The sequence below is a fragment of the Nomascus leucogenys genome, chromosome X (genome assembly GCF_006542625.1).
Source record: "Nomascus leucogenys isolate Asia chromosome X, Asia_NLE_v1, whole genome shotgun sequence".
In the NCBI taxonomy this organism is placed as follows: Eukaryota; Metazoa; Chordata; class Mammalia; order Primates; family Hylobatidae; genus Nomascus; species Nomascus leucogenys.
Window position 1 is genome coordinate 120,220,806 of NC_044406.1, and position 24,707 is coordinate 120,245,512.

At 44.1% G+C, this 24,707-nt stretch overlaps 1 protein-coding gene across 1 annotated transcript in view; it reads left to right on the plus strand.

Moving 5' to 3' along the window:
* Nucleotides 1–16,523: 16,523 nt before the first annotated feature.
* HPRT1 (hypoxanthine phosphoribosyltransferase 1) overlaps nucleotides 16,524–24,707 on the plus strand; it is a 41,763-nt gene continuing 33,579 nt past the window's right edge. Inside the window, exon 1 of the mRNA XM_003272533.3 lies at nucleotides 16,524–16,716. Coding sequence (XP_003272581.1) covers nucleotides 16,690–16,716 — 27 coding nt within the window. The 5' untranslated portion in view covers nucleotides 16,524–16,689. The remainder of the gene's footprint in view (nucleotides 16,717–24,707) is intronic.

Below are 24,707 nucleotides of genomic sequence, written 5' to 3' on the forward strand. Positions count from 1 at the left end.
TGTACTATAATCAGTAGCAAACAATATAAGTATTTTAAACTTAGCAATCACATCTTTACAAGTTGATTTGTTAAGTTACTTTGTTAGCCCTGACATGTGAACGTCAGTTTGTCCTACCCTGCTTGAAAAGATATAATTTCATTATAATATTTTACCTACACAAAATTAACCTAAAGAAAGTTGAACCTTTTTTTTAATTTGATGGCTTTCTCTATATCGTGAGCCTGAAATATAAAAGTTTACTATAGAGTTCATAAAGAAAATGAAGCGGCCAGGCAAGGTGGCTCACACCTGTAATCCTAACAATTTGAGAGGCCAGGGCAGGAGGATTGCTTGAGTCCAGGAGCTCGAGACCAGCCTGGGCAACAAAGCAAGACCCTGTCTCTACAAAAAAAAATCTTTTAAAAAGTACCTGAGTGTGGTGGGGCATGCCTTTAGTCCTAGCTACTCAGAAGGCTGAGGTGGGAGGATCACCTGAGCCCAGGAGGTGGAGGCTGCAGTGAGCCATGATCACGCGACTGCATCCCAGCCTGGATGACAGAGCAAGACTCTGTCTCTCTCTATCTATATATATATGCGTACCTATCATACCTATTTATTTACTTATTTATTTTGAGATGGAGTCTCTGTCACTCGGGCTGGAGTGCAATGGCACAATCTCGGTTCACTGCAACCTCCACCTCCTGGGTTCAAGCAATTATTCTGCCTTAGTCCACCAAGTAGCTGCGATTACAGGCGCGTGCCACCACACCCATCTAATTTTTGTATTTTTAGTTTCACCTGTTGGCTAGGCTGGTCTCAAACTCCTGCCCTCAAGTGATCCGCCCGCCTCGGCCTCCCAAAGTGCTGGGATTACAGGCATGAGCCACTGGCCTGGCCCCTAATTATTTCTAATACATGTCCTACCCCCATTTTTGCTTGTGATGCCATTGTGGGTCACAGGATGAGGAAGCAAGCAGCCGTCTAGGAGAATGCAAAAGATGCTTTGGGTGTAAGATACTGTAATAGGAAAAAAAAAAAAAAAACAACCTGTTTTCCTACTCTCTACTCTTAGCACAGAACACATCTGTGACAAGATGTGTTGGGGTTTTCCCCACACACCAAGCTATTCTCCAGCAAACACCAGCTAGATGCCCTATAATTCAGTTCAATTCAATTCTAACACTACCTGGAGATAGCATCAGATGCCACAAGGCGAGGGCTCAGTCCCACAAGACTGTCCCCACCCCACTTCAGACGCCAATTGCAAGTCCCAGGTTGTGACCTTTACTTCTGACCAACCAGCTGTAAACTGGGGGTTCCCATTCAATTAATTTGCTAGGACAGCTTACAGAACTCAGGGAAGCATTACTTAACATTTACCAGGATATTTCTCTTTTTTTAAATTTTATTATTATTATACTTTAAGTTTTAGGGTACATGTGCACAACGTGCAGGTTTGTTACATATGTATACATGTGCCATGTTGGTGTGCTGCACCCATCAACTCATCATTTAGCATTAGGTATATCTCCTAATGCTATCCCTCCCCCCTCCCCCCACCCCACAACAGTCCCCAGTGTGTGATGTTCCCCTTCCTGTGTCCATGTGTTAGGGTACAAATGAACAGCCAGATGGAAGAGTGTCAGGGCAAGGTGTCAGGGAAGGGTATAGAAGCCCCATGCCTTCAACCGGTGCTACCCTCCGGTACCTCCACGTGTTCAGCAACCCAGAAGCTTATCAAATCTTTCAGTTTTTGTAGAGCTTGATCTCTAGCCCACCCCTCTGCACCTGCCAGGGGTGGGGCTGAAAATTCCAACCCTCTAATCACTTGGTCTTTCAGGTGACGAGCCTCATCCCGAGATTATCTAGGAGCTCTATCCAAAGTCATCTTTTAGCCTAAACTCAGGTATGATCAAAAGGGGCTCATGAGGCCGGGCACAGTGGCTCAAGCCTGTAATCTCAGGACTTTGGGAGGCCGAGGCTGGCAGATCACCTGAGGTCAGGAGTTCAAGACCAGCCTGGACAACATGATGAAACCCTGTCTCCACTAGAAATACAAAAATTAGCCCAGCATGCTGGCGCACGCCTGTAGTCCCATAGTTGGGAGGCTGAGGCAGGAGAATCGCATGAGTCCAGGAAGCGGAGGTTGCAGTGAGCCAAGATCGCACCACTGCACTCCAGCCTGGGTGACAGAGCGAGACTGTCTCGAAAAAGAGGTGGGGAGAGGGGGCAGGGCTCATGAACAACAAAAGTCATTCCTATCACTAGGAAATCCTAAGGGTTTTGGGTACTCTGTCAGGAACCAGGGACAAAGACCAAATATATTTATCATACTACAGATACCTTGTCAGTTTTATTCTGAATTTGATCCTGAAAAAGAGCAACATTCTAAAGAGATGTCTGGTCAGAATACAGATACCCGAGAACTCCAAGTAGCCACAGCCTTATCTATATTAATAACCAAAGTGACGATGCTTTCTGAAAACCACAAGAGAAGGTAACATAACCTTAAGGATTTTAGCTCCTCTAGAAGTTAGGAACCCTTACCATTGTTTTGTTTGCTGATTTTTCTATAGTTTTCTATAGCAGAAGCACTCAAATGCAGCACGTAAACATGAAAACTAGCAGATATATATATATATTTTTTTTACCTTTTAAGGTTTTAGATTTTTCTTTTTCCCTAGACTTCTCAGCAGAATGCAGACCTTTTAAAGAGTACACATTTAAGTTAGGGGAAGTAAAACCTCTCTGCTTTCTATGTGGAAAGTGAATTCTGTTGGGGGTGGGTGGTATGCCCCTGTAGTCCAAGCTACTTAGAAGACTGAGGTGGGAGGATGGCTTGAGCCAAGGAGTTTGAGACCAGCATGGGCAACACAGCAAGGCCCTGCCTCCAAAGTAAAAAAAAAAAAAGACAGTAATTGATTGACTGATTGACAGAGTCTCACTCTGTCACCGAGGCTGGAGTGCAGTGGCGTAGTCATAGCTCACTGCAGCCTCGACATCCTGGACTCAAGCGATTTTCCTGACTCACCCTACCAAGTAACTGGGACTATAGGCATGCACCACCATGCTCCACTAATTAAAAAAAAAAATTGTTTTGTAGAGACAGGGTCTCTCTATGTTGCCCAGGCTGGTCTGGAACTCCTGGCCTCAAGCAATCTTCTGGCCTCAGCCTCCCAAAGTACTAGGATTACAAGCGCGAGCCACTGCACCTGACCAGGAATTTTTTAAATTGATACATAATAGAGGTACATATTTTCAGGATACATGTCATAATTTGTTTTTCTTTTTGAGATAGGGTCTCACTCTGTTGCCCAGGCTGGAGTACAGTTGCGGGATCATAGCTCACTGCAGCCTCAGCCTCCTGAGTTCAAGTGATCCTTCTGCCTGAGCCACCCAAGCAGCTGGGACCACAGGTGCCCACCACCACGCCTGGCTAATTTGTTATTTTCTGCAGAGATGATGTCTTGCTGTGTTTCCCAGGCTGGTCTCAAACTCCTGGGCTCAAGCAATCCTCCCACCTCAGCCTTCCAAAGTGCTGGGATTACAGGTGTGAGCCACTGTGCCTGGCCTTCATGTGATAATTTAATACATTCATATAATTTGTTTTCTTTGGAGTTGTTTTTTTGTTTTTTTGTTTTGTTTTGTTTTGTTTTGTTTTGATGGAGTTTTCGCTCTTGTTGCCCAGGCTGGAGTGCAATGGCACAATCTCGGCTCACTGCAACCTCTGCCTCCCAGGTTCAAGCGATTCTCATGCCTCAGCTTCCCGAGTAGCTGGGATTACAGGTGCCCGCCACCACGCCCAGCTAATTTTTTGTATTTTGAGACGGGGTTTCACCATGTTGGCCAAGCTGGTCTCGAACTCCTGACCTCAGGTGATCCACCCTCCTCAGCCTCCCAAAGTGCTGGGATTACAGGCATGAGCCACCATGCCCAGCCCATTCATATAATTTGTAAAGATCAAATCAGTGTAATTGGTATATCCACTACCTTAGAAAGTAAATTCTTTATTGTCTTACATTGAGAAAAAACTGTATATTCAATACAGTCTCAATATTTTTATTGATGAGCTACTAGTTTTCTTTATTGTACATATGTTTCTCTTTTTCTAAAAGAATTTATTTAATATACCTCAATATATACATATTTAAATATACGAATTTCAACATAATATACTAAATAATGATAGGGTGCATTATTTAAGCTTTAAACCTTAGTTTTAAAATACAGTTACTCTTAAAAAGCTTATTATAAGACACTGTTAATTTTTACATCATAGCCGGGCGCAGTGGCTCCCGCCTGTAATCCCAGCAGTTTGGGAGGCCGAGGCGGGCGGATCACGAGGTCAGGAGATCGAGACCATCCTGGCTAACACGGTGAAACCCTGTCTCTACTAAAAATACAAAAAATTAGCTGGGCGTGTTGGCGGGCGCCTGTAGTCCCAGCTACTCGGGAGGCTGAAGTAGGAGAATGGCGTGAACCCGGGAGGCAGAGCTTGCAGTGAGCCGAGATCGCGCCACTGCACTCCAGCCTGGGCGACTGAGCAAGACTCTGTCTCAAAAAAAATTTTTTTTTACATCATAATTTAAATGTTATAACTACTGCCCAGAGCTTGGTTTCTAATAATACCATTTTCCAATATAAGAAACCAGAACTCCTGGTGCAGCATCTGCTCTGGCCCCCGGTCCCCTCGCTCCCCGCCCACCCAGGCCCCTTCCTCCAGTGCTCACCTGGGGCCTCCATCCCAGAAGCACAGGGCTTATTTTTCTGATTAAAGAAAATAAAAAGTGCCGTGCCACCATTTTTTATAATAGCATCAGCGTTTATAATTTAAACAACAACAACAACAACAACAAAAAACAGAGAAAAAAAAAACAGAGCTCTTTGTAAAAACGGCTGACTCCAAGGCTAAGGCAGGAAAAGTAAAAGATGAGCCTGGAATATCTTGTGGTGCCAGAAATTAAGTAAGTACTCAAAGAGTGATGAGGACATATTGAAAGGACACAGGAGCCAACATGGAGGGACTCCCAGTAACCAAATCTTGGACAACATGGGCAACAAAGTACTAAGTACTACTAATGGATCATTCCCTATAGGATAAAATCAGAATCCCTGAGTTCATGATGATGTTAAATAATTTCATTTAAAAAAATGAGGCCTGTTGGCTGGGTGCGGTGGCTCACGCCTGTAATCCCAGCACTTTGGGAGGCCGAGGCGGGTGGATCACGAGGTCAGGAGATCGAGACCATGCTGGCTAACATGGTGAAACCCCGTCTGTACTAAAACTACAAAAAAAAAAAAAAATTAGGCCTGTAATCCCAGCACTTTGGGAGGCTGAGGCGGGCAGATCATGAGGTCAGGAGTTCGAGACCAGCCTGGCCAACATGGTGAGACCCTATCTCTGCTAAAAATATAAAAATTAGCCAGGCATGGTGGTGCATGCCTGTAATCGCAGCTAGTCAGGAGGCTGAGGCAGGAGAATCGTTTGAACCCAGGAGGCAGAGGTTGCAGTGAGCTGAGATTGCACCACTGCACTCGAGCCTGGACAACAAGAACGAGACTCCATCTCAAAAATGAATAAATAAATAAATACACGGGGAGAAGGGAATTCGCTTCATTGCAGTAACATTCCATCTAATAAATGAAGAAAGAATGATGATAATGGAAAAATCAACATTCAACAAACACTTCGGTAATAGTTATTTCAGGCAAGAATCATCAATGGAAATGATAAGTATGTGAGTTGATGGATTTGTTAGACTGGTTTAATCATTCCACAACATATACCAAAACATCACATTGCACCCCATAAATATATATATAATTATTTGTCAAAATAAAATAGAAAAAAATGAATTTTCATGGAAAATAACAGTGAGCATAGATATAAAAATTAGGGGATAACTTCTGGCTTCAAATATTAAAAATACGAGTGCAAAAGACTTATGGGAAAATAAAAAATAAAAGTAAAAATAAAATATTTAAAATACTTTCTAGTAAACTACCTGGTACACAGTAGAGTTCTAAATGCAGAAAGGATTCTACATGTAATTGGGATTACAGGTGTGTAATCCCAAAGGATTCTAAATGTAATGATTAAGGGTGCATTCCAAAAAAAACAAAACAACAAAAACAAAAAAGGTCCATTCCATTGTTTCTCAATTTCTCTTCTCCAATGCATGACCTCAGCTTCAGAATTCAACTTTCTTATAATTCACTTCTTTTTTTTTTTTAGACAGAGTCTCACTGTGTCGCCCAGCCTGGAGTGCAGTGGTGCAGTGGCGTCAGATCAGCTCATTGCAACCTCTGCCTCCCGGGTTCAAGCGATTCTCCTGCCTCAGCCTCCCGAGTAGCTGGGATTACAGACATGTGCCACCATGTCTGGCTAATTTTTTGTATTTTTAGTAGAGACGGCGCCTTACTGTGTTGGCCAGGCTGGTCTCGAACTCCTGACCTCAGATGATCTGCCTGCCTTGGCTTCCCAAAGTGCTAGGATTACAGGAATGAGCCACTGTGCCCGGCCTATAATTCACTTCTTAAATTGAAAAGTACACACACAAAAAGAATCATCATTGGATGCTAAAATTAGTGGGTCAAAGTTTGATGAGGAACAGAATATTTACACAGTCTCAAACTATCATTCCTCATATTAATTACGAAGGGAAATATAGTATGTTTATAGTGAAGAGATCTGGCAGAGGCTGTCTTGACAAAGTAATCCAGATTAACATCATCATTAATGAAACAAATTGACATCTTGGGCCTCCTAATATGAAGCACTGTGAAGGACAGGCACACTATTACTACTGTTGTATTTCTGGCCCAAAATGGAACACATGAAATTTTGTTGTTTTTTTTGTTTTGTTTTGTTTTTTAGACGGAGTATCTCTCTGTCGCCCAGGCTGGAGTGCAGTGGCACAATCTTGGCTCACTGCAACCTCCGTCTCCTGGGTTCAAGCAATCCTCCTGCCCCAGCCTCCCGAGTAGCTGGGATTACAGACATGTGCCACCATGCCTGGCTAATTTTTTGTATTTTTAGTAGAGATGGGGCTTTACCATGTTGGCCAGGCTGGTCTCGAACTCCTGACCTCAGATGATCTTCCTGCCTCAGCCTCCCAAAGTGCTGGGATTACAGGCGTGAGCCACCGCACCCGGCCCGTTTACACTGGATGTTAACAACACTGAAGAAGGATAAACTGAAAAGTCTGAGAGCGAGTGAGTGTGAGAACTCATGAAGAAGAAATAGGGAAGTACAGAAGGAGGATCAGGAAGGTGGCGTTCCAGAAATCAAAGAAACAGATTCAAGATCAAAGTGGTAAATTTTATCAAATGCAATAGAAAGGACAGTTATATAAGGCCAAAAAAGTGTCCACTGGATTTGGCAAGAAAGCAGTCACGCAGTCAATGATGTCTTTCCAACAGTTTTTGTACAATGGTGGGTGCAGAAGACAGATCACAAAGAGTTTGAGGAGAAAATGGAAAATGAGGAATTGGATAGAGGAAGTATGGACAACTCAAAAAGCTAGCTGTAACCAGAGGAAGATACATCGTCAAGGGAGGGCTTTAAACATGTTCATTCATTCAATTATTTGTTTACTTACCTTATTTTTAGGATAGGAAAAACTTGAGTCTGTTTACAAGCCTAAGGGGAAAAACTAGAAGGAAGGATAAACAAAAGCTATGGGAGAATAAAAGCAGCATTTGATAGAGGCAAGTACCAAAGGTGATGGAATGCAGGGCACAGATGGATCTGCTGGCCAGAGAAGGGACACCTCACCCCTGGGCCTGGAGGAAAGCAGGGAAGAAGCAGTGTAGATGTGGATGGAAAGAAATGGATGTGGTTCACGCTTGAATCCTTCAATCTCTGCATAAACTAATGGGTTGAGTCTATTTTTCTACAGTGAGGATGGTGGAGGTTGAATAGGGGTGCATGTTTACATTACTTTTTAAAAAGTCTTCACACCTGTAATGCCAGCACTTTGGGAGGCTGAGGCAGGAGGATCACTTGAGTCCAGGAGTTCAAGACCAGCTTGGGCAACACAGTGAGAACCCCGACTCTATAATTTTTTTTTTTTTTTGAGACAGAGTTTCCCTCTTGTTGCCCAGGCTGGAGTGCAATGGTGCAATCTCGGCTCACTGCAACCTCTGCCTCCCCGGTTCAAGTGATTCTCCTGCCTCAGCCTCCCGAGTAGCTAGGATTACAGGCATGTGCCATCACGCCCAGCTAATTTTGTATTTTTAGTAGAGACACGGTTTCTCCATGCTCGGCCTCCCAAAGTGCTGGGATTACAGGCATGAGCCACTGCGCCTGGCCCTCTATAAAATTTTTTTTAAAAATAGCCAGGCATGGTGGCACACGCCTATAGTTTCAGCCACTCAGGAGGCTGAGGTGGGAGGCACCTGAGCCCAGGAGGTCGAGGCTGCAGTGAGCTATGATTGTGCCACTGTACTCCAGCCTAGGCGACAGAGCAAGACCACGTCTTGAAAGAAAGAGAGAGGGGAGACAGAGAGAGAGAGAGAGAGAAGAGGGGGAGGGAGGGAGGAAGAGGAAAAAGGGAGGGAGAGAGGGAAGAAAGGAAAGAGGGAGGAAGGAAGGCAAGAAGGGAGGGAGGGAGGGAAGGAAGGTCATGGTTTGGTCCAGGCATGGTGATTCACACCTGGTAATCCCAACACATTGGGAGGCCAAGGTGGGAGGATCCCTTGAGGCCAGGAGTATAAGACCAGCCTGGGCAACATAGCAAGACCCTGTCTCTAAAAAAAAAAAAAATTAGCCAGGCTAAGCAGGATCACTTGAGCCCAGGATGTCGAGGCTGCAGTGAAGTGAGCTATCATTACGCCCACTGCACTCCAGCCTGGGTAACAGAGCAAGACCCTGTCTCAAAACATTTTTGCCTTTTTTAACCTTTTTTTTTTTCCTTCAGGGAGGTATGGCCTTAGACTGTTCAAAACATTACTGGTGGGAATAACAAAGGGAGCTAACCGAGGATTTATACAGGACCGTGGAGGGGTGTTTAGAGCCAAGTTGAGATCTGAGCCCATGAATCTGTACCAGTCTCCATGGTTGTGGGGTTTTCTCCAGCAGTACTCAGCAGCCGAGTATATGGACAGAGAAAATGGGGTGTGTTTTGAGCCAGGGTGTGGCTTAGCCATCTTGGCAGAGCTGAATCATAGGGTTACAACGGGCTTCCAGGAGTCAGGGAGAGTGATTCAGGTGGGATCCAAACAGAACTGGTAAGTAAAGGAAGGCAGGAACAGGGTGGGAGACCGTAGAATTGGAGATCTCCATGAATCTGAAGCACAATTAGGGTGGCTAGAGAGAATCGGAGAGGAAGCAAATCGCAGTCAGAGATTAGGATACTACAGTTTAAGCGCTGCCATGAGTAGCACTGGAAAGCGTCCCCATACCTTATACCACTGTAGGAGGCCATACATTCTAGTTTCCCTGAGACAGTCCCAGTTTACATGTTATTCTAACGTTTTGTCTAATTTAGCATTTGTCTCAAACTTCATTTTCTAACAAAGTTTAAGTATTAATAGTTGCATTTAAATAAGCCAGGATGAGTCTATTGGGCCACCATATTTTTATTTTTAGAGACAGCGTCTCGCTCTATCGCCCAAGCTAGAGTGCAGTGGTGCAATCACTGTAACCTAGAATTCCTGGGCTCAAGCGATCCTCCCATCTCAACCTCCCAAGCAGCTAAGACTACAGGCGTGCACCACCATGCATGACTTTTTTTTTTTTTATTTTTTGTAGAGACAAGGTCTCGCCATGTTGCCCACTCTGGTCTGGAATTCCTGGCCTCAAACAATCCTCTCACCTCGGCCTCCCAAAGTGTTGGGATTACAGGGGTGAGCCACCTTGCCCAGCCTAGGAGCACAACTTTTTAATTCCAACTTCTGCCTTGGTCTCATCTACTAGTTTGTGAGATGCAAATACAGAGAACCAAGTTCTCACTTTAACACATGGTAAACCTAAAAGGCAACTAGTGATAACCCTTCTCCCTTTTTCTAATCTTTTCCAAATACAATATAACTAACACCTCCCGCTCAAGGATAGCATGTAGGGCGTTCACTGATAACAAAGCAAGTGCAATCAGGCACTAAGGGTTAGGGACAACAAACTCATTTTATTCCCAGGTGGGAGTGAGAGGAGTATTCACCATTGTGCACCTTGCTGAATACGTGGTGTCCCAGCCAGCTGTCCCCATGCCAAAGCCTGCAAGATACAGGAAGCTGCCAGGCCACCAGTTGGTAGGTCAGTGGATGCAGGAAATTATACATTTACATGTATGTAAAATATATTCAGGAAATAAAGGCAGAGGAGTCCTGCCATAGAACATATATCGAGTAGTCTGAATACTTTTGGTATAACGGTTATTCATTATACAGTGTGTATCTACAATTCATGTTTTTATTTTTTTTGTTTTTATTTTTTTTCTGAGACGGGGTTTCACTCTCCACCCAGGCTGGAGTGCAGTGGTATCATCTCGACTCAACTGCAACCTCTGCCTCCTGGGTTAAGTTATTCTCCTGTCTCAGCCTCCCGAGTAGCTGAGATTACAGGTGTCCGCCACCACACCGAGCTAATTTTCATATTTTTAGTAGAGATGGGGTTTCACCATGTTGGCCAGGCTGGTCTCAAACTCCTGACCTCAGGTGATCCGCCCACCTTGGCCTCCCAAAGTGCTGGGATTATAGGCGTGAGCCACCATGCCTGGCCCAACTCATGTTTATAATAATTATTTTTTCTAGAAACAGAGTCTCGCATTGTTGCCCAGGCTGGTCTCGAACTCCTGGCCTCAAGTGATCCTACTGCATTGGCCTCCCATCGCTGGGATTACAGGTGTGAGCCACTGTGCCTGGCCTATTTTATTGTTTGGTAATGCTTTTTTAAATTTTGCAAGCAACTTTTCCAGCATATAAGTTCGAAAACTAAAGTGCATAATTAATGAAAAAGTAAATACTGAATCTCTTTCTCAAGAAAGTTGATGATAAATGTATAACATGCATAAATCATTTGTGCACATTTATCAACCACTCACAGGGCACAATGATGTCACTGACCACATGAAAATCAGAAGACATAAATCTGCAGAGAAAGCATCAGCATCTACCTCAAAAGTTTGTAGTTTGTTTTTTGTTTGTTTTGTTTTGTTGAGACAGTCTCGCACTGTTGCCCAGGCTGGAGTGCAGTGGCACAATCCCGGCTCACTGCAACCTCTGCCTCCCGGGTTCAAGCGATTCTCCTGCCCCAGCTTCCCAAGTACCTGGGATTACAGGCACCCGCCACCATGCCCAGCTAATTTTTTGTATTTTTAGTAGAGACAGGGTTTCACCACGTTGGCCAGGCTGGTCTCGAACTCCTGACCTCGTGATTCACCCACCTTGGCCTCCCAAAGTGCCGGGATTTCAGGCGTGAGCCACCGCGCCAGGCCGGTTTGTAGTTATTTTAAGACTGTGGCCAAAGAGGTACAGCTGCAGAGAGGTATTTACATACTGCTCTGTGAAGGACGTTTGTTTAGATCAAATGACTTATTTAGATCAAAATTCATTGGCTCATTTTCCATTTTATGTTGCCTTGTACATGATGAAAAGTGAAGCACTACTTGTAATGAGTAGCTCTATTAGCAGAACTTCACAGTTAAATGATGCCAGTTTAATGTTGATATCTTTGGATGGTTCCAATAGAAAATCAGTTGTATTAGTCGGGGTTCTCCACAAAAACAGAAGCAACAGGATGTACCTGGATCTATCTCGATCTATCTGTATTTCTATATGCGGAGTTGGGAGAGATTCATTTATTTTAAGGAATTGGCTCACGCAATTGTGGAGGCTTGCTGAGTCCAAAATCTGATGGTGTAGGCCTGCGGTCTGAAGACTCAGGGAGGAGTTGCAGTTCCAATCCAAAGGCAATATGCTGGAGAATGCCTTCTTGATCAGGGGAGGTCAGTGTTTGTTCTATTAAGGCCTTTAGCTGATGAGGCCCACTCACATTATGGAGGGTAATATGCTTTACTCAAAATCCACTGATTTAAATATTAATCTCATACAAAAAACACCTTCACAGAAACATCCAGAAGAATGTTTGACCAAATATATGGGCCAAGTTGACACATAAAACTAACCATCATGGCCAGGTGCGGTGGCTCACGCCTGTAATCCCAGTGCTTTGGGAGGCCGAGGCAGGCAGATCACCTAAGGTCAGGAGATCGAGACCATTCTGGCTAACACGGTGAAACCCCATCTCTACTAAAAATACAAAAAAAATTAGCCAGGCGTGGTGGCAGGTGCCTGTAGTCCCAGCTATTCAGGAGGCTGAGGCACGAGAATTGCTTGAACCCGGGAGGTGGAGGTTGCAGTGAGCCCAGATCGTGCCATTGCACTCCAGCCTGGGTCACAGGGCGAGACTTTGTCTCAAAAAAAAAAAAAAAAAAAGAAAAAAATTAACCATCATGTTAGTTAATTCCAATTATGGTTCAATTTTACACCCCATTTATGGAATAAAAGTAAAATTTATGGAGGCCAGGCACAGTGGCTCATGTCTGTAATCCCAGTGCTTTGGGAGGCCGAGGCAGGCAGATCACCTAAGGTCAGGAGATCGAGACCATTCTGGCTAACACGGTGAAACCCCGTCTCTACTAAAACACACACAAAAAATTAGCCAGGCGTGGTGGCAGGTGCCTGTAGTCCCAGCTACTCGGGAGGCTGAGGCAGGAGAATGGCGTGAACCCGGGAGGCGGAGCTTGCAGTGAGCCGAGATCGCGCCACTGCACACCAGCCTGGGTGACAGAGCGAGACTCCGTATCAAAAAAAAAAAAAAAAAGTAAAGCTTATGGAAAGTTATTCTGATGAAAGTGAAACATCTGAAATTATTGAGAAAACCATTATCAACTAATTGAAAAAGTAAACATTTAGTATAAATATTTTTGTGATGATTGTTTTTCATAGAAATACAAACTTCGGCAGAGCACAGCACCATGGTTAAAAATACACTTCTTAATAAAGAAATTTCTAGAGAAGAAATATAGTTGGACTTGGTTGTGGCGCACAAATAATTCATAATTGTGTTCAAACAAGTCGATTATAAAATTGTTTCTGGCCGGGTGCAGTGGTTCATGCCTGTAATCCCAGCACTTTGGGAGGCCGAGGCAGGCAGATCACCTGAGGTCAGGAGTTCGAGACCAGCCTGATTAATATGGTGAAACCCTGTCTCTACTAAAGATACAAAAATTAGCCGGGCATGGTGGTGTGCAACTGTAGTCCCAGCTATTCGGGAGGCTGAGAAAGGAGAATTGCTTGAACCCGGAAGGCAGAGGTTGCAGTGAGCTGAGAACACACCGCTGGACTCCAGCCTAGGTGACAGAGCAAGACTCTGTCTCAAAAAAAAAAAAAAAAAAATTGTTTTTGGAAAGGCATTGGGAAGAGGAATCTTAGGTTACACTCATGCTTTCCTTATTTCTTCCTGCATGCAGATATTCCAGTAAAGAACAGTGACATACCTAGCATATAGGACGTCCAGAGTAGATAATTTTTTAACATTTTTCACCTCTATGACAAAATTGTTTTCAGTAATAATCATATAATAATTAGGAATAATTATTTTCTTGCTTTTGTCTGTAGTGGGAAAACAATATTTTAAAAGAATACATTTCCACTTTAAATATAATGTCCAAACTCAGTAAACCATTTCGTATGTGAACCAGATTTTCACTTACCAAGAAAAAGTCTTACATCTTGCAGATTGCAGTACTTGCTGTTTTCCATTTTAAATACAAATAAAAAGTCCAAATTGTCACATAGAATGACAAGATTGAAAGAACAGTACTGTTTCTTTGTTTTTGCAATCATCTGGCTATCATTATTTGTTTCAAATCCACTGTTAAAATACAGGAGTATCTGGTACTGCAGGATTTGGAGAAAGGAACTGCAAGCCAGAGGCAAGCTGGAAGGATTCTGAATTGTTGGGTACCTAATTTAGAAACAAATTTGAGTAGCTGAGTCCACATGTGTCCAGGGACGAATATATAACCGGAAGTTCTCTGAATTAACTTCCTGATATAACACAATGTTTGTTAAAAGGATAAGTAATGAAAATGTTCTAATATGAATTTCAGGTTCTGTGCCAAACAGAAATGCATTCATATATTCACCAAAAGATATGTACAAAATGTTCATGGTAGCATTATTTCTAATAGCCCAAACCTGGAAACTGCCCAAATGTCCAACAACAGGGGAATGGATAAGAAGTCTTAGAGGCAGGCTGAGCGTGGTGGCTCACATCTGTAATCTCACCACTTTGGGAAGCCAAGATGGGCGGATCACCTGAGGTCAGGAGTTCAAGACCAGCCTGGCCAACATGGTGAAACCCCATTTTCTACTAAAAATACAAACATTAGCCAGGTCTGGTGGCACATGCCTGTAGTCCCAGCTACTCGGGAAGCTGAGGCAGGAGAATTGCTTGAACCCAGGAGGCGGAGGTTGCAGTGAGCTGAGATCATGCAACTGCACTCCAGCCTGGGCAGCAGAGCGAGACTGTGTCTCAAAAAAAAAAAAAAAAGTCTTAGAGGCTAGAAGAAAGTGAAGAACTGTTTAAGGCAAAATTATTATGGAACACATAACATTGGTATCATCATGTATTGAGCCAAGCTCTATGCTAGGCACTTTTGCATATATTATTTTGTTTAATCTTCACCGCACTCTGTGACAGAGATATTAACCTCATTTGACATATAAGAAACCAAGTGCGCAGCGACCAAAGATCTTGCCCAAAGTCATAATGCTATAATAGTTAGTGGGGAACCCAGGATTTGAACTCAGTCCAAAGCCCATACGTACCTTTTCCATTATAGCCTGCTGCCTCTCCAGGATAAAGAGGGAAGACAGGGAAAGTAGGGAAGTATGGACTTCAGAAATTCATACATGCTAAAATTATAACAGCTACTGTTTCTTGAGCACCTATTATGTGGCAAATACTATATGAGGTACTTTACATAAATGATTTTTACAATTCTCGTAAAACTCTTCATGGCAGTAGTTATTATTCTCTCTCTCTCTCTCTCTCTCTCTTTTTTTTTCTTGAGACAGGATATTTCTCTGTTGCCCAGGCTGGAGTGGAGTGGCACGATCTTGGCTCACTGCAGCCTCGACCTCCTGGGCTCAAGCCATCCTCCCACCTCAGCCTCCCAAGTAGCTGGGGCTACAGGCACATCACCAGGCCCAGCTAATTTTTCATTTTTGTAGAGACTGAGTCTCACCATGTTACCCAGGCTTATTATTCTCATTTTTTAGATGAAGAGACTGAGGTCCAGAGATGCTCAATGACTTGCCTAGTTTTACAAATCTCCTGCCATCATATACCCCTCAGCATCCTTAATAAGAGGGAGGCCACCAACTATGTGCTGGGCACTGTGGTGGATGCTGGAGCTATAGGGTTGAGTATATAAGAAATGGTGTTGCTGGAGCAACTGTTGCTTGCTTATCTGACCTATCTGAGAATTAATTAGCAGGGGAACATATTTTTGTTTTCAGATCCAATATAAGAACTTGCGTAGGCAAAAATAAAGATCAGTAGTAATAGCAGTAGTTCCCATTTGCTGACTGTGTACTGTCCTGAGTGCATATATATATACATACACACATGCATACCTATATTCCTCTAATACTCAAAATGATCCTATTTATGTATTGTTAATATGCTCATTTTATTTTTTAATTTTTATTTATTTTTAATTTATTTTTATTTTTATTTATTTTTGAGACGGAGTCTCATTCTGTCGCGGAGGCTGAAGTGCAGTGGTGCGATCTCGGCTCAGTGCGACCTCCGCCTCCCGGGTTCAAGCGATTCTGCTGCCTCAGCCTCCGGAGTAGCTGGGATTACAGGCGCCCGCCTCCACGCCCAGCTAATTTTTGTATTTTTAGTAGAGATGGGGTTTCGCCATGTTGGCCAGGCTGGTCTCGTACTCCTGATCTTGGGTGATCCACCTGCCTCGGCCTCCCAAAGTGCTGGGATTACAGGCGTGAGCCACCGCGCCGGGCTAATTATGCTTATTTTAGTGAGGCAAAAATAGAGGTTCAGAGTCTGATTTGTACAAAACTACAGAGCAGTTAAGTGTCCTCTCAGATGTGTACCCTGATCTGGGTGACTCTAGGGCTCTAGGTCTCAACTGTTACAACCAGTTAAGGGTTTGGGGAAGCACTGGGCCAAGAGTCAGGAAAATGGAAGCCACAGGTAATGCAAGGTCTTGGGAATGGGACGTCTGGTCCAAGGAGTCACGCGGTGACTGGAACCCGAAGAGCCGGGGCCCGGTTTACGGCCGCCATGAAGCAACGCGGACGGCGGTAGGTTTGGGAATCTGGGCGCCCTCTGAATAGGAGACTGAGTGGGGAGGGAAAGGGGCTTCGCTGGGGGAGCCTCCGCTTCTTCTGGGAGAAAATTACCACGGCTACCTAGTGAGCCTGCAAACTGGTAGGCGCCGGCGTAGGCGCGCGGGCGGGGCCGGGGGCGGGGCCTGCGGGGCGGGGCGGGGCGGGGCGGGGAGAGGGCGGGGCCTGCTTCTCCTCAGCTTCAAGCGGCTGCGACGAGCCCTCGGGCGAAGCTCTCGGCTTTCCCGCGCGGCGCCGCCTCTTGCTGCGCCTCCGCCTCCTTCTCTGCTCCGCCACCGGCTTCCTCCTCCTGAGCACTCAGCCCGCGCGCCGGCCGGCTCCGTTATGGCGACCCGCAGCCCTGGCGTCGTGGTGAGCAGCTCGGCCTGCCGGCCCTGGCCGGTTCAGGCCCACGCGGCAGGTGGCGGCCGGGCCCTGAGGCGCGGGGTCCGCAGTGCGGGCTCGGGCGGCCGGGCCCGGGGAACCCCGCAGGCGGGGACGGCCAGTTTCCCGGGTTCGGCTTTACGTCACGCGAGGGCGGCAGGGAGGACGGAATGGCGGGGTTTGGGGTGGGTCCCTCCTCGGGGGAGCCCTGGGAAAAGAGGACTGCGTGTGGGAAGAGAAGGTGGAAATGGCGTTTTGGTTGACATGTGCCGCCTGCGAGCGTGCTGCGGGGAGGAGCCGAGGGCAGATTCGGGAATGATGGCGCGGGGTGGGGGCGTGGGGGCTTTCTCGGGAGAGGCCCTTCCCTGGAAGTTTGGGGTGCGATGGTGAGGTTCTCGGGGTACCTCTGGAGGGGCCTCGGTGCGGAAAGCGACCACCTGGGAGGGCGTGTGGGGACCAGGTTTTGCCTTTAGTTTTGCACACACTGTAGTTCATCTTTATGGAGATACGCATGGCCTCATTGAAGCCCCACTACAGTTCTGGTAGCGGTAACCGTGCGTATTTGACACACGAAGGAACTAGGGAAAAGGCATTAGGTCATTTCAAGCCGAAATTCACATGTGCTGGAATCCGGATTCCATGCTGACCGATGCCCCAGGATATAGAAAATGAGAATCTGGTCCTTACCTTCAAGAACATTCTTAACCGTAATCAGCGTCTGGTATCTTGGCTCCACCCTCATTGGTTTTTTCTTGTTTGTTGAACCGGCCAAGCCGCTGGCCTCCCTCCTCAACCGTTCTGATCATGCTTGCTAAAATAGTCAAAACCCCTGCCAGTTAAATGCTTTAGCCTGCTTTATTATGATTATTTTTGTTGTTTTAGCAATGACCTGGTTACCTGTTGTTTCTCCCACTAAAACTTTTTAAGGGCAGGAATCACCTCGGTAACTCTAGCACATAGCACAGTACTTGGCTTGTAAGAGGTCCTCGATGGTGGTTTGTTGAATGAATACATTAAATAATTAACCACTTGAGCCCTAAGAAAGAAGCGATTCTATTTCATATTAGGCATTGTAATGACTTAAGGTAAAGAGCAGTGCTATTAACGGAGTCTGACTGGGAATCCAACTTGTTTGGGCTATTTACTAGTTGTGTGGCTGTGGGCAACTTACTTCCCCTCTCTGGACTTAAGTCATTTTATGTATATCTGAGATGCTGGCTACCTCCTGGAGTTATTGAGAAGATTATAAGACAGTCTTTGTGAATAAACAACCCTTGCGTGGTCCCTGGCGGGGAATAGTAATAATAGCCATCATCATGTTTACATACATAGTCCTAATTAGTCTTCAAAACAGTCCTGTAGCGATGGTATGATTATTATCATTTTACAGATGAGGAACCTTTGAAGCCTCAGAGAGGCTAACAGACATACCCTAGGTCATACAGTTATTAAGAGAAAGAGCTCTGTCTCGAACCTAGCTCGCTCTCTCTCGAGTAATAGCAGTTAAAAAATAGGCTGATAATAGGTACTTAAAAAATGGTAGTAGCTGTTGTTTTTATTCAGTTGCTGAGGAAAAAATGTTGATTTTTCATCTCTAAACATCAACTTACTTAATTCTGCCGATTTCTTTTTTTTGAAACAGGGTCTCACTCTGTCACCCAGGATGGAGTGCAGTGGCGCAATCACTGCTCACTGCAGCCTCGACTTCCTGGGCTCAGGTGATTCTCCCCAGGCTCAGGGGATTCTCCCACTTCAGTCTCTCGAGTAGCTGGGACTACAGGTGCGCACCACCATCCCTGGCTAATATTTGTATTTTATTTTATTTATTTATTTTTTTTTTTTGAGACGGAGTTTCGCTCTTGTTGCCCAGGCTGGAGTGCAGTGGCGTGATCTCGGCTCACTGCAACCTCTGCCTCCCGGCTTCAAGCGATTCTCCTGCCTCATCCTCCTGAGTAGCTGGGATTACAGGCGCCCACCACCATGCCTGGCTAATTTTTTGTATTTTTAATAGAGACGAGGTTTCACCATGTTGGCCAGGCTAGTCTCGAACTCCTGATCTCAGGTGATCCACCCGCCTCGGCGTCCCAAAGTGCTGGGATCACAGGCGTGAGCCACTGCGTCCGGCCTAATATTTGTATTTTTTGTAGAGATGGTGTTTTGCCATGTTGTCCAGGCTGGTCTTGAACTCCTGAGCTCAAGCTATCTGTCCGCCCCTGCTTCCCAAAGTGCTGGGATTACAGGCATGAGCCACCGTGCCTGGCCTAGGTAGATGCTTTTAGCTTTGGGGTGTGATACCTGCCCCAGTATACAGTGAATTTAATTATTGCTAGAGCTGGCTGGCTGTTAGTTTTCTTTTAACATAAGATACTCATTGTTTTTAGTTTGCAAATCCCTCTTCCTTTTTAAAAAATTTCCTTCCCTTAAGTTGTTTGCATGTTAGCAATAACAAATGCTTCAGTGGTGCTATGTGCTAGATACTCTTCTAAGCCCTGTTATGTATATTAACTAATTTTTTAAATTATGCAAATCAGAGAGGTTAAGTAACTTGCCCAAGATTACCCAACAATACTAGGATTTGAACCTAAGTTTGTCTCACCCCAGATTCTGCTCTTAATCTCTAAACTTTTAAGTTAGTAGTGACAATAGTAGATATTTATTGAATACTTAACTATGTTTTAGGCGTTGAAGTAAATATTTTGCAGGCATTATCTAATGTAAACACCCTAAAGTTACATAACAGGTACCCTTTAGGTAAATAAACACTAGTATGACCTTGGAGGCACAGATAGTTGAAGTAACTTGCCCAATATCATTTACATGAAATTGGCCCTCAAATGTGTCTGATACAACCCATGCTGCTTGTAACTATCGTTTTAAACTGCCAGGGTAAACTTGGACACACTTAAGCTAAGAAAAAGCTTTTAGATTTTTGCAAATTAATGTGAAAGATATATTTTATGTGGATATAATATCTTCTAAATTTCAGGGATGGTAGTCCTAGAAATGTAATCCTGCCCTAGCCGAGCTTACCCTGCCAATAATTTTTTACAGAATTGGTAAAACGGAGCACTTTTTTTGTCCTTGGCCACACTGTTATCAACAGGGTGTAGATTGACATCAGTCTGTAGGTGTAAACCAGAATTACTCTTTGTGACCACCAGGAAATAGAGCAGTTCAGTTCAGGGGTTTCTTTCTGTGAATTTAGCACTGTGACCTGCATACTACAAGTCTACTTTGTTTTCTATCCATTGTTTGTATCTGGGTATTGCAAAAGGTAGGAAAAGGACCAACCAGATCAGCAGAGAAGAGGTGCCTTGGAGTTTTCTTTTACTTTTCTGAAGTTCATTAGGTAGTAACTAGGCCATGTCATTTTACTCCCTCGTAGTGAAGATATATTGAAGTTATACTGGTATACTCTTCTACCTTTCTGTAATTTTATATTGTGTAGATTTGATAAAATTTATGTGTCAATCACCACCATTAATATCAATATTGAGCCTCAATTCTTATTTTCCTGCCCAGTGGCTGCCAAATTACTAACATTTACAATAATTCACTACTACTAAGATAATTTACTAGTTCAATCACATACTTCAAATTGTTATGGAACTACTGTCTTCAGCATTGTGCTTCTGATAACTGATAAGTATAATTTTTTTTTTTTGTCCAGAGTGAACATGTCTATTCTTCCACTGTGCACACTAATAAAAGGAAAAATTGTAATATTGGGTAAATTCATGTCCTTACACTTATAGTAGTTATGAGCCCATGTCCCTAGAATGGGTAATAATTTATCCCTCCCTTGGTTGAATAGTTAAGAATGCTGATTTTAATTCTTCTAACAGCTTTATCCCTCAGAAGGGAAGACAAGCAAGTTATATATGTAGTTTATTTGTAAGACTGATATGAAATTGGGAGATGAATCTACTATTAGCTTTAATTATTTTTACATTTAGGAATATTGCATCAGTAACTCATAATTTTGGTTTTCTGTTATCCTGAGTTAACACAAATTATCCAAGGAGATGGCAGATCATCTGCTTTGAGGTTTTTTTTTGAGAATTTTAATGTATCTGAATATAAAAGGTAAAAATATGCCAACTAGCAATTTCTGCCCATTCCAGAAGTTTGGAAATGTTACTGATTACTAGGAATAAAATAAAATGTGGTTTATCTATTGTTGTACCTCTTTTAATTCACATAGCTCTTTTTTTTTTTTTTTTTTGAGACGGAGTCTCGCTCTGTCACCAGGCAGGAGTGCAGTGGTGCAATCTCGGCTCACTCCAGCCACCGACTCCCTGGTTCAAGCGATTCTCCTGCCTCAGCCTCCCGAGTAGCTGGGATTACAGGCAGGCGCCACCACGCTCAGCTAATTTTTTTTTTTTTTTTTTTTTGAGACGAGTCTCGCTCTGTCGCCCAGGCTGGAGTGCAGTGGCGCGATCTCAGCTCACTGCAAGCTCCCCCTCCCAGGTTCAGCCATTCTCCTGCCTCAGCCTCTCCGGGTAGCTGGGACTACAGGCGCCTGCCACCACGCCCAGCTAATTTTTTAAATTTTTAGTAGATACGGGGTTTCACCGTGGTCTCGATCTCCTGACCTTGTGATCCGCCCATCTCGGCCTCCCAAAGTGCTGGGATTAACAAGCGTGAGCCACCGCACCCAGCCAGGCCCAGCTAATTTTTGTAGAGACAGGATTTCACTGTGTTGGCCAGGATGGTCTCCATCTCCTGACCTCATGATCTGCCTGCTTCGGCCTTCCAAAGTGCTGGGATTACAGGTGTGAGCCACTACGCCTGGCCCACATAGCTCATTTTTAGACTCACTTCCATTAAGTCTTGTTTGGACCCACAAACATCGTCTTTTTTTTTTGGAGATGGAGTTTCACTTTTGTTGCCCAGACTGTAGTGCAATGGCGCGATCTCAGCTCACTGCAATCTCTGCCTCCTGGGTTCTAGCAATTCTCCTGCCTCAGCCTCCTGAGTAGCTGGAATTACAGGTGCCCGCCACCACGCCCAGCTAATTTTTGTATTTTTAGTAGAGACGAGGTTTCACCATGTTGGGCAGGCCAGGGGTGATCTGCCCACCTCAGCCTCCCAAAGTGCTGGGATTACAGGTGTCAGCCACCGCATCCGGCCAACATGTCTTTTTTTTTTTTCCTTTTTAACCACAAGGAGACTTAAGCAATCCTTGTCACAGATGATGAATTGATGTTGCAAGTATTGTCTTAGCTTGGATTAATTTTCTTGCTTACTGTAATTTTAGATAATATAGCTTTGTAATTAGAGATTTTATGTGTAAACCACAAAAATGTTTACGTGAAGGCCATTATTACAGATGTGACATGCATAATTATTAGTAATTTGTATGTTTACATGGGCCATTCTGGCAAAAAATTATGACGTTTTAAAAATTAAAAAAATTGTAATGCCAGTTTTACTGGAAAGTAAAATTATTTCAGTAATCAATTATAGCAAAAGTATTGATTTTCATTCTAGACAAAAGTCAGAATGAAAGGTAATTTCTCAATACTCTTTCATATTAATAAAAGTACCTGTAGCGATTTTTATCATTCACAAGTAAGTTAGAATTTGAGAACTGTGTTCTAGATCTCTGAGGAGATGCAGTCAGATTTCTGAACTGTCTCAGCAAATGGTAAGTAACTTAGAGCTAGTAATTAATAACCTGTCCTTTGATTTCTGGTTCAGCCAGAAATGGCCATATTTGGGAAAGGCAGATCTGGAGAGTAACCACATTTTCTCATTCATTTACCACTTCTAGGCCCCTCCATAGCTCTCAGATATTTTGGGGTTGAGCCCTTCCCCGAAGCCATACAGGACCTTTTTTTGTGATCTCTTCTAGCCATTTTTATGTTGGGTGCTTGTTATGGACTGAGCGTTTATGTCCTCCCCCACCCCCCATACCTTTTTTGAAGTCCTAACCCCCAGTGTGATGGTATTTGGAGACAGGACCTTTGGAAGGTAATTACAGTTAGAAGAAGTCAGGAGGGTTGGGCCCAGGTCTGATTGGATTAGTGCCCTTATAAGAAAAGATACCAGGCCGGGCGCAGTGGCTCACACCTGTAATTCCAGCACTTTGGGAGGCCAAAGGGGGTGGATCACAAGATCAGGAGTTCGAGACCAGCCTGGCCAATGTAGTGAAACCCCGTCTCTACTAAAAATACAAAAATTAGCTGGGTGTGGTAGCGGGCTTCTATAATCCAAGCTACTCGGGAGGGTGAGGCACGAGAATCACTTGAACCTGGGAGGTGGAGGTTGCAGTGAGCCCAGATTGTGCCACTGTACTCCAGCCTGGGTGACAGAGCGAGACTCTGTCTCAAAAAAAAAAAAAAAAAAAAAGACACCAGAGAGCTTGCTAGAAGAGGTCATGTGAGCACACAGTTAGAAGACCTTCAAGCCAAAGAAGAAGCCTCAGATTGAAACTTACCTTGCAGATACCTTAATTTTGGACTTCCCAGCCTCTAAAACTGTGAGAAATAAGTTTCTGTTAAGTCACTCAGTCTGTGGTATTTTGTTATGGCAGCGTGAGCAGGTAATTGTTCTTTCAGAAGGTGTTGATAATAACCACATGCAACACCAAGTCACAAATAATAAAACAGATGTGACTTACATTCATACAGAAAGTTGGGCACTGCCATTGCCTTGTTGGTTTAGACGGCTGTGCTAGTTCAGTGGCAGAAAGGTGCTGGTCTCCTTTACTCAGTTTACAATCTAGGCAGTAGAATGTAATCACTGCTTTAAACTTGATACTGCTTAGGGAGAGAATCATTGGTGCTGGGTAACTTTGGGTTGTAGGTTTACTTTTTGTGTATATATAACTGTTTTTGGTAAATCACAAGTTTGTGGGCTTGTCGAATTAGATTTTGGTACAGATTATGAGCTTTATTATGCTATACAGTTAGTTGTATGTATATATGCCTTTCCCACTGGATTATAAGATCTTTTTTTTTTTTTTTTTTTTTTTTTGTGATGGAGTCTCGCTCTTGTCGCCCAGGCTGGAGTGGAGTGCAGTGGCACAATCTCGGCTCACTGCAGCCTCCACCTCCTAGGTTCAAGCAATTCTCCTGCCTCAGCCTCCCAAGTAACTGGGACTACAGGCACGTGCCACCACACCCGGCTAATTTTTTATTTTTTGTAGAGACTGGGTTTCACCATGTTGGCTAGGCTGGTCTTGAACTTCTGGCCTCAGGTGATCCAACCGCCTCAGCCTCCCAACGTGCTGGGATTTACAGGCATGAGCCACCACACCCAGCTATAAGCTCTTTAAGGGTTGTAAATTTATAATCATCCTTGTGCTCTCCTGCAAATTCTATTGCACAGTGCCTTAATCAAGGTAGATGCTGAATGCATTTTTGTATAATTGAATATGTTGCAATCCCCAACTCCCTCCAACTGTTCCTGTCAAAGCAGCCACTGGATTGTTAACTAATCCATATTAGATGGGGTTAATTAATATCAGATGGGACAAGGAAGGGATAATAAGATTATAGGCCACCAAGTAGATTTCTGTCTAGCTCTTATAGAGATTGAGTTTATTGGACCTGTTTAATAGGAAGTTTTGGTGTTTGGGATGATTAAAACTGAGGTTCCTATTTATTGAATTATACCTATTTGTATTATTTCATATCAGTGGTCCACATGCAAGTGAGGCTTCTGAGACAGAGTTTGAGTTCTCTCTTAAACTACCATAACACTTAACTTGTATCTTTTTTTTTTTTTTAGACGGAGTCTCGCTCTGTCACTCAGGCTGGAGTGTAGTGGTGCGATCTCGGCTCACTGCAACCTCTGCCTCCTGGATTCAAGCAGTTCTCCTGTCTCAGCCTCCCTAGTAGCTGGGATTACAGGCCTGTGCCACCATGCCTGGCTAATTTTTTTTTGTATTTTTAGTAGAGACAGGGTTTCACCATGTTGGCCAGGCTGGTCTCGAACTCTTGACCTCGAGTGATCAACTTGCCTTGGCCTCC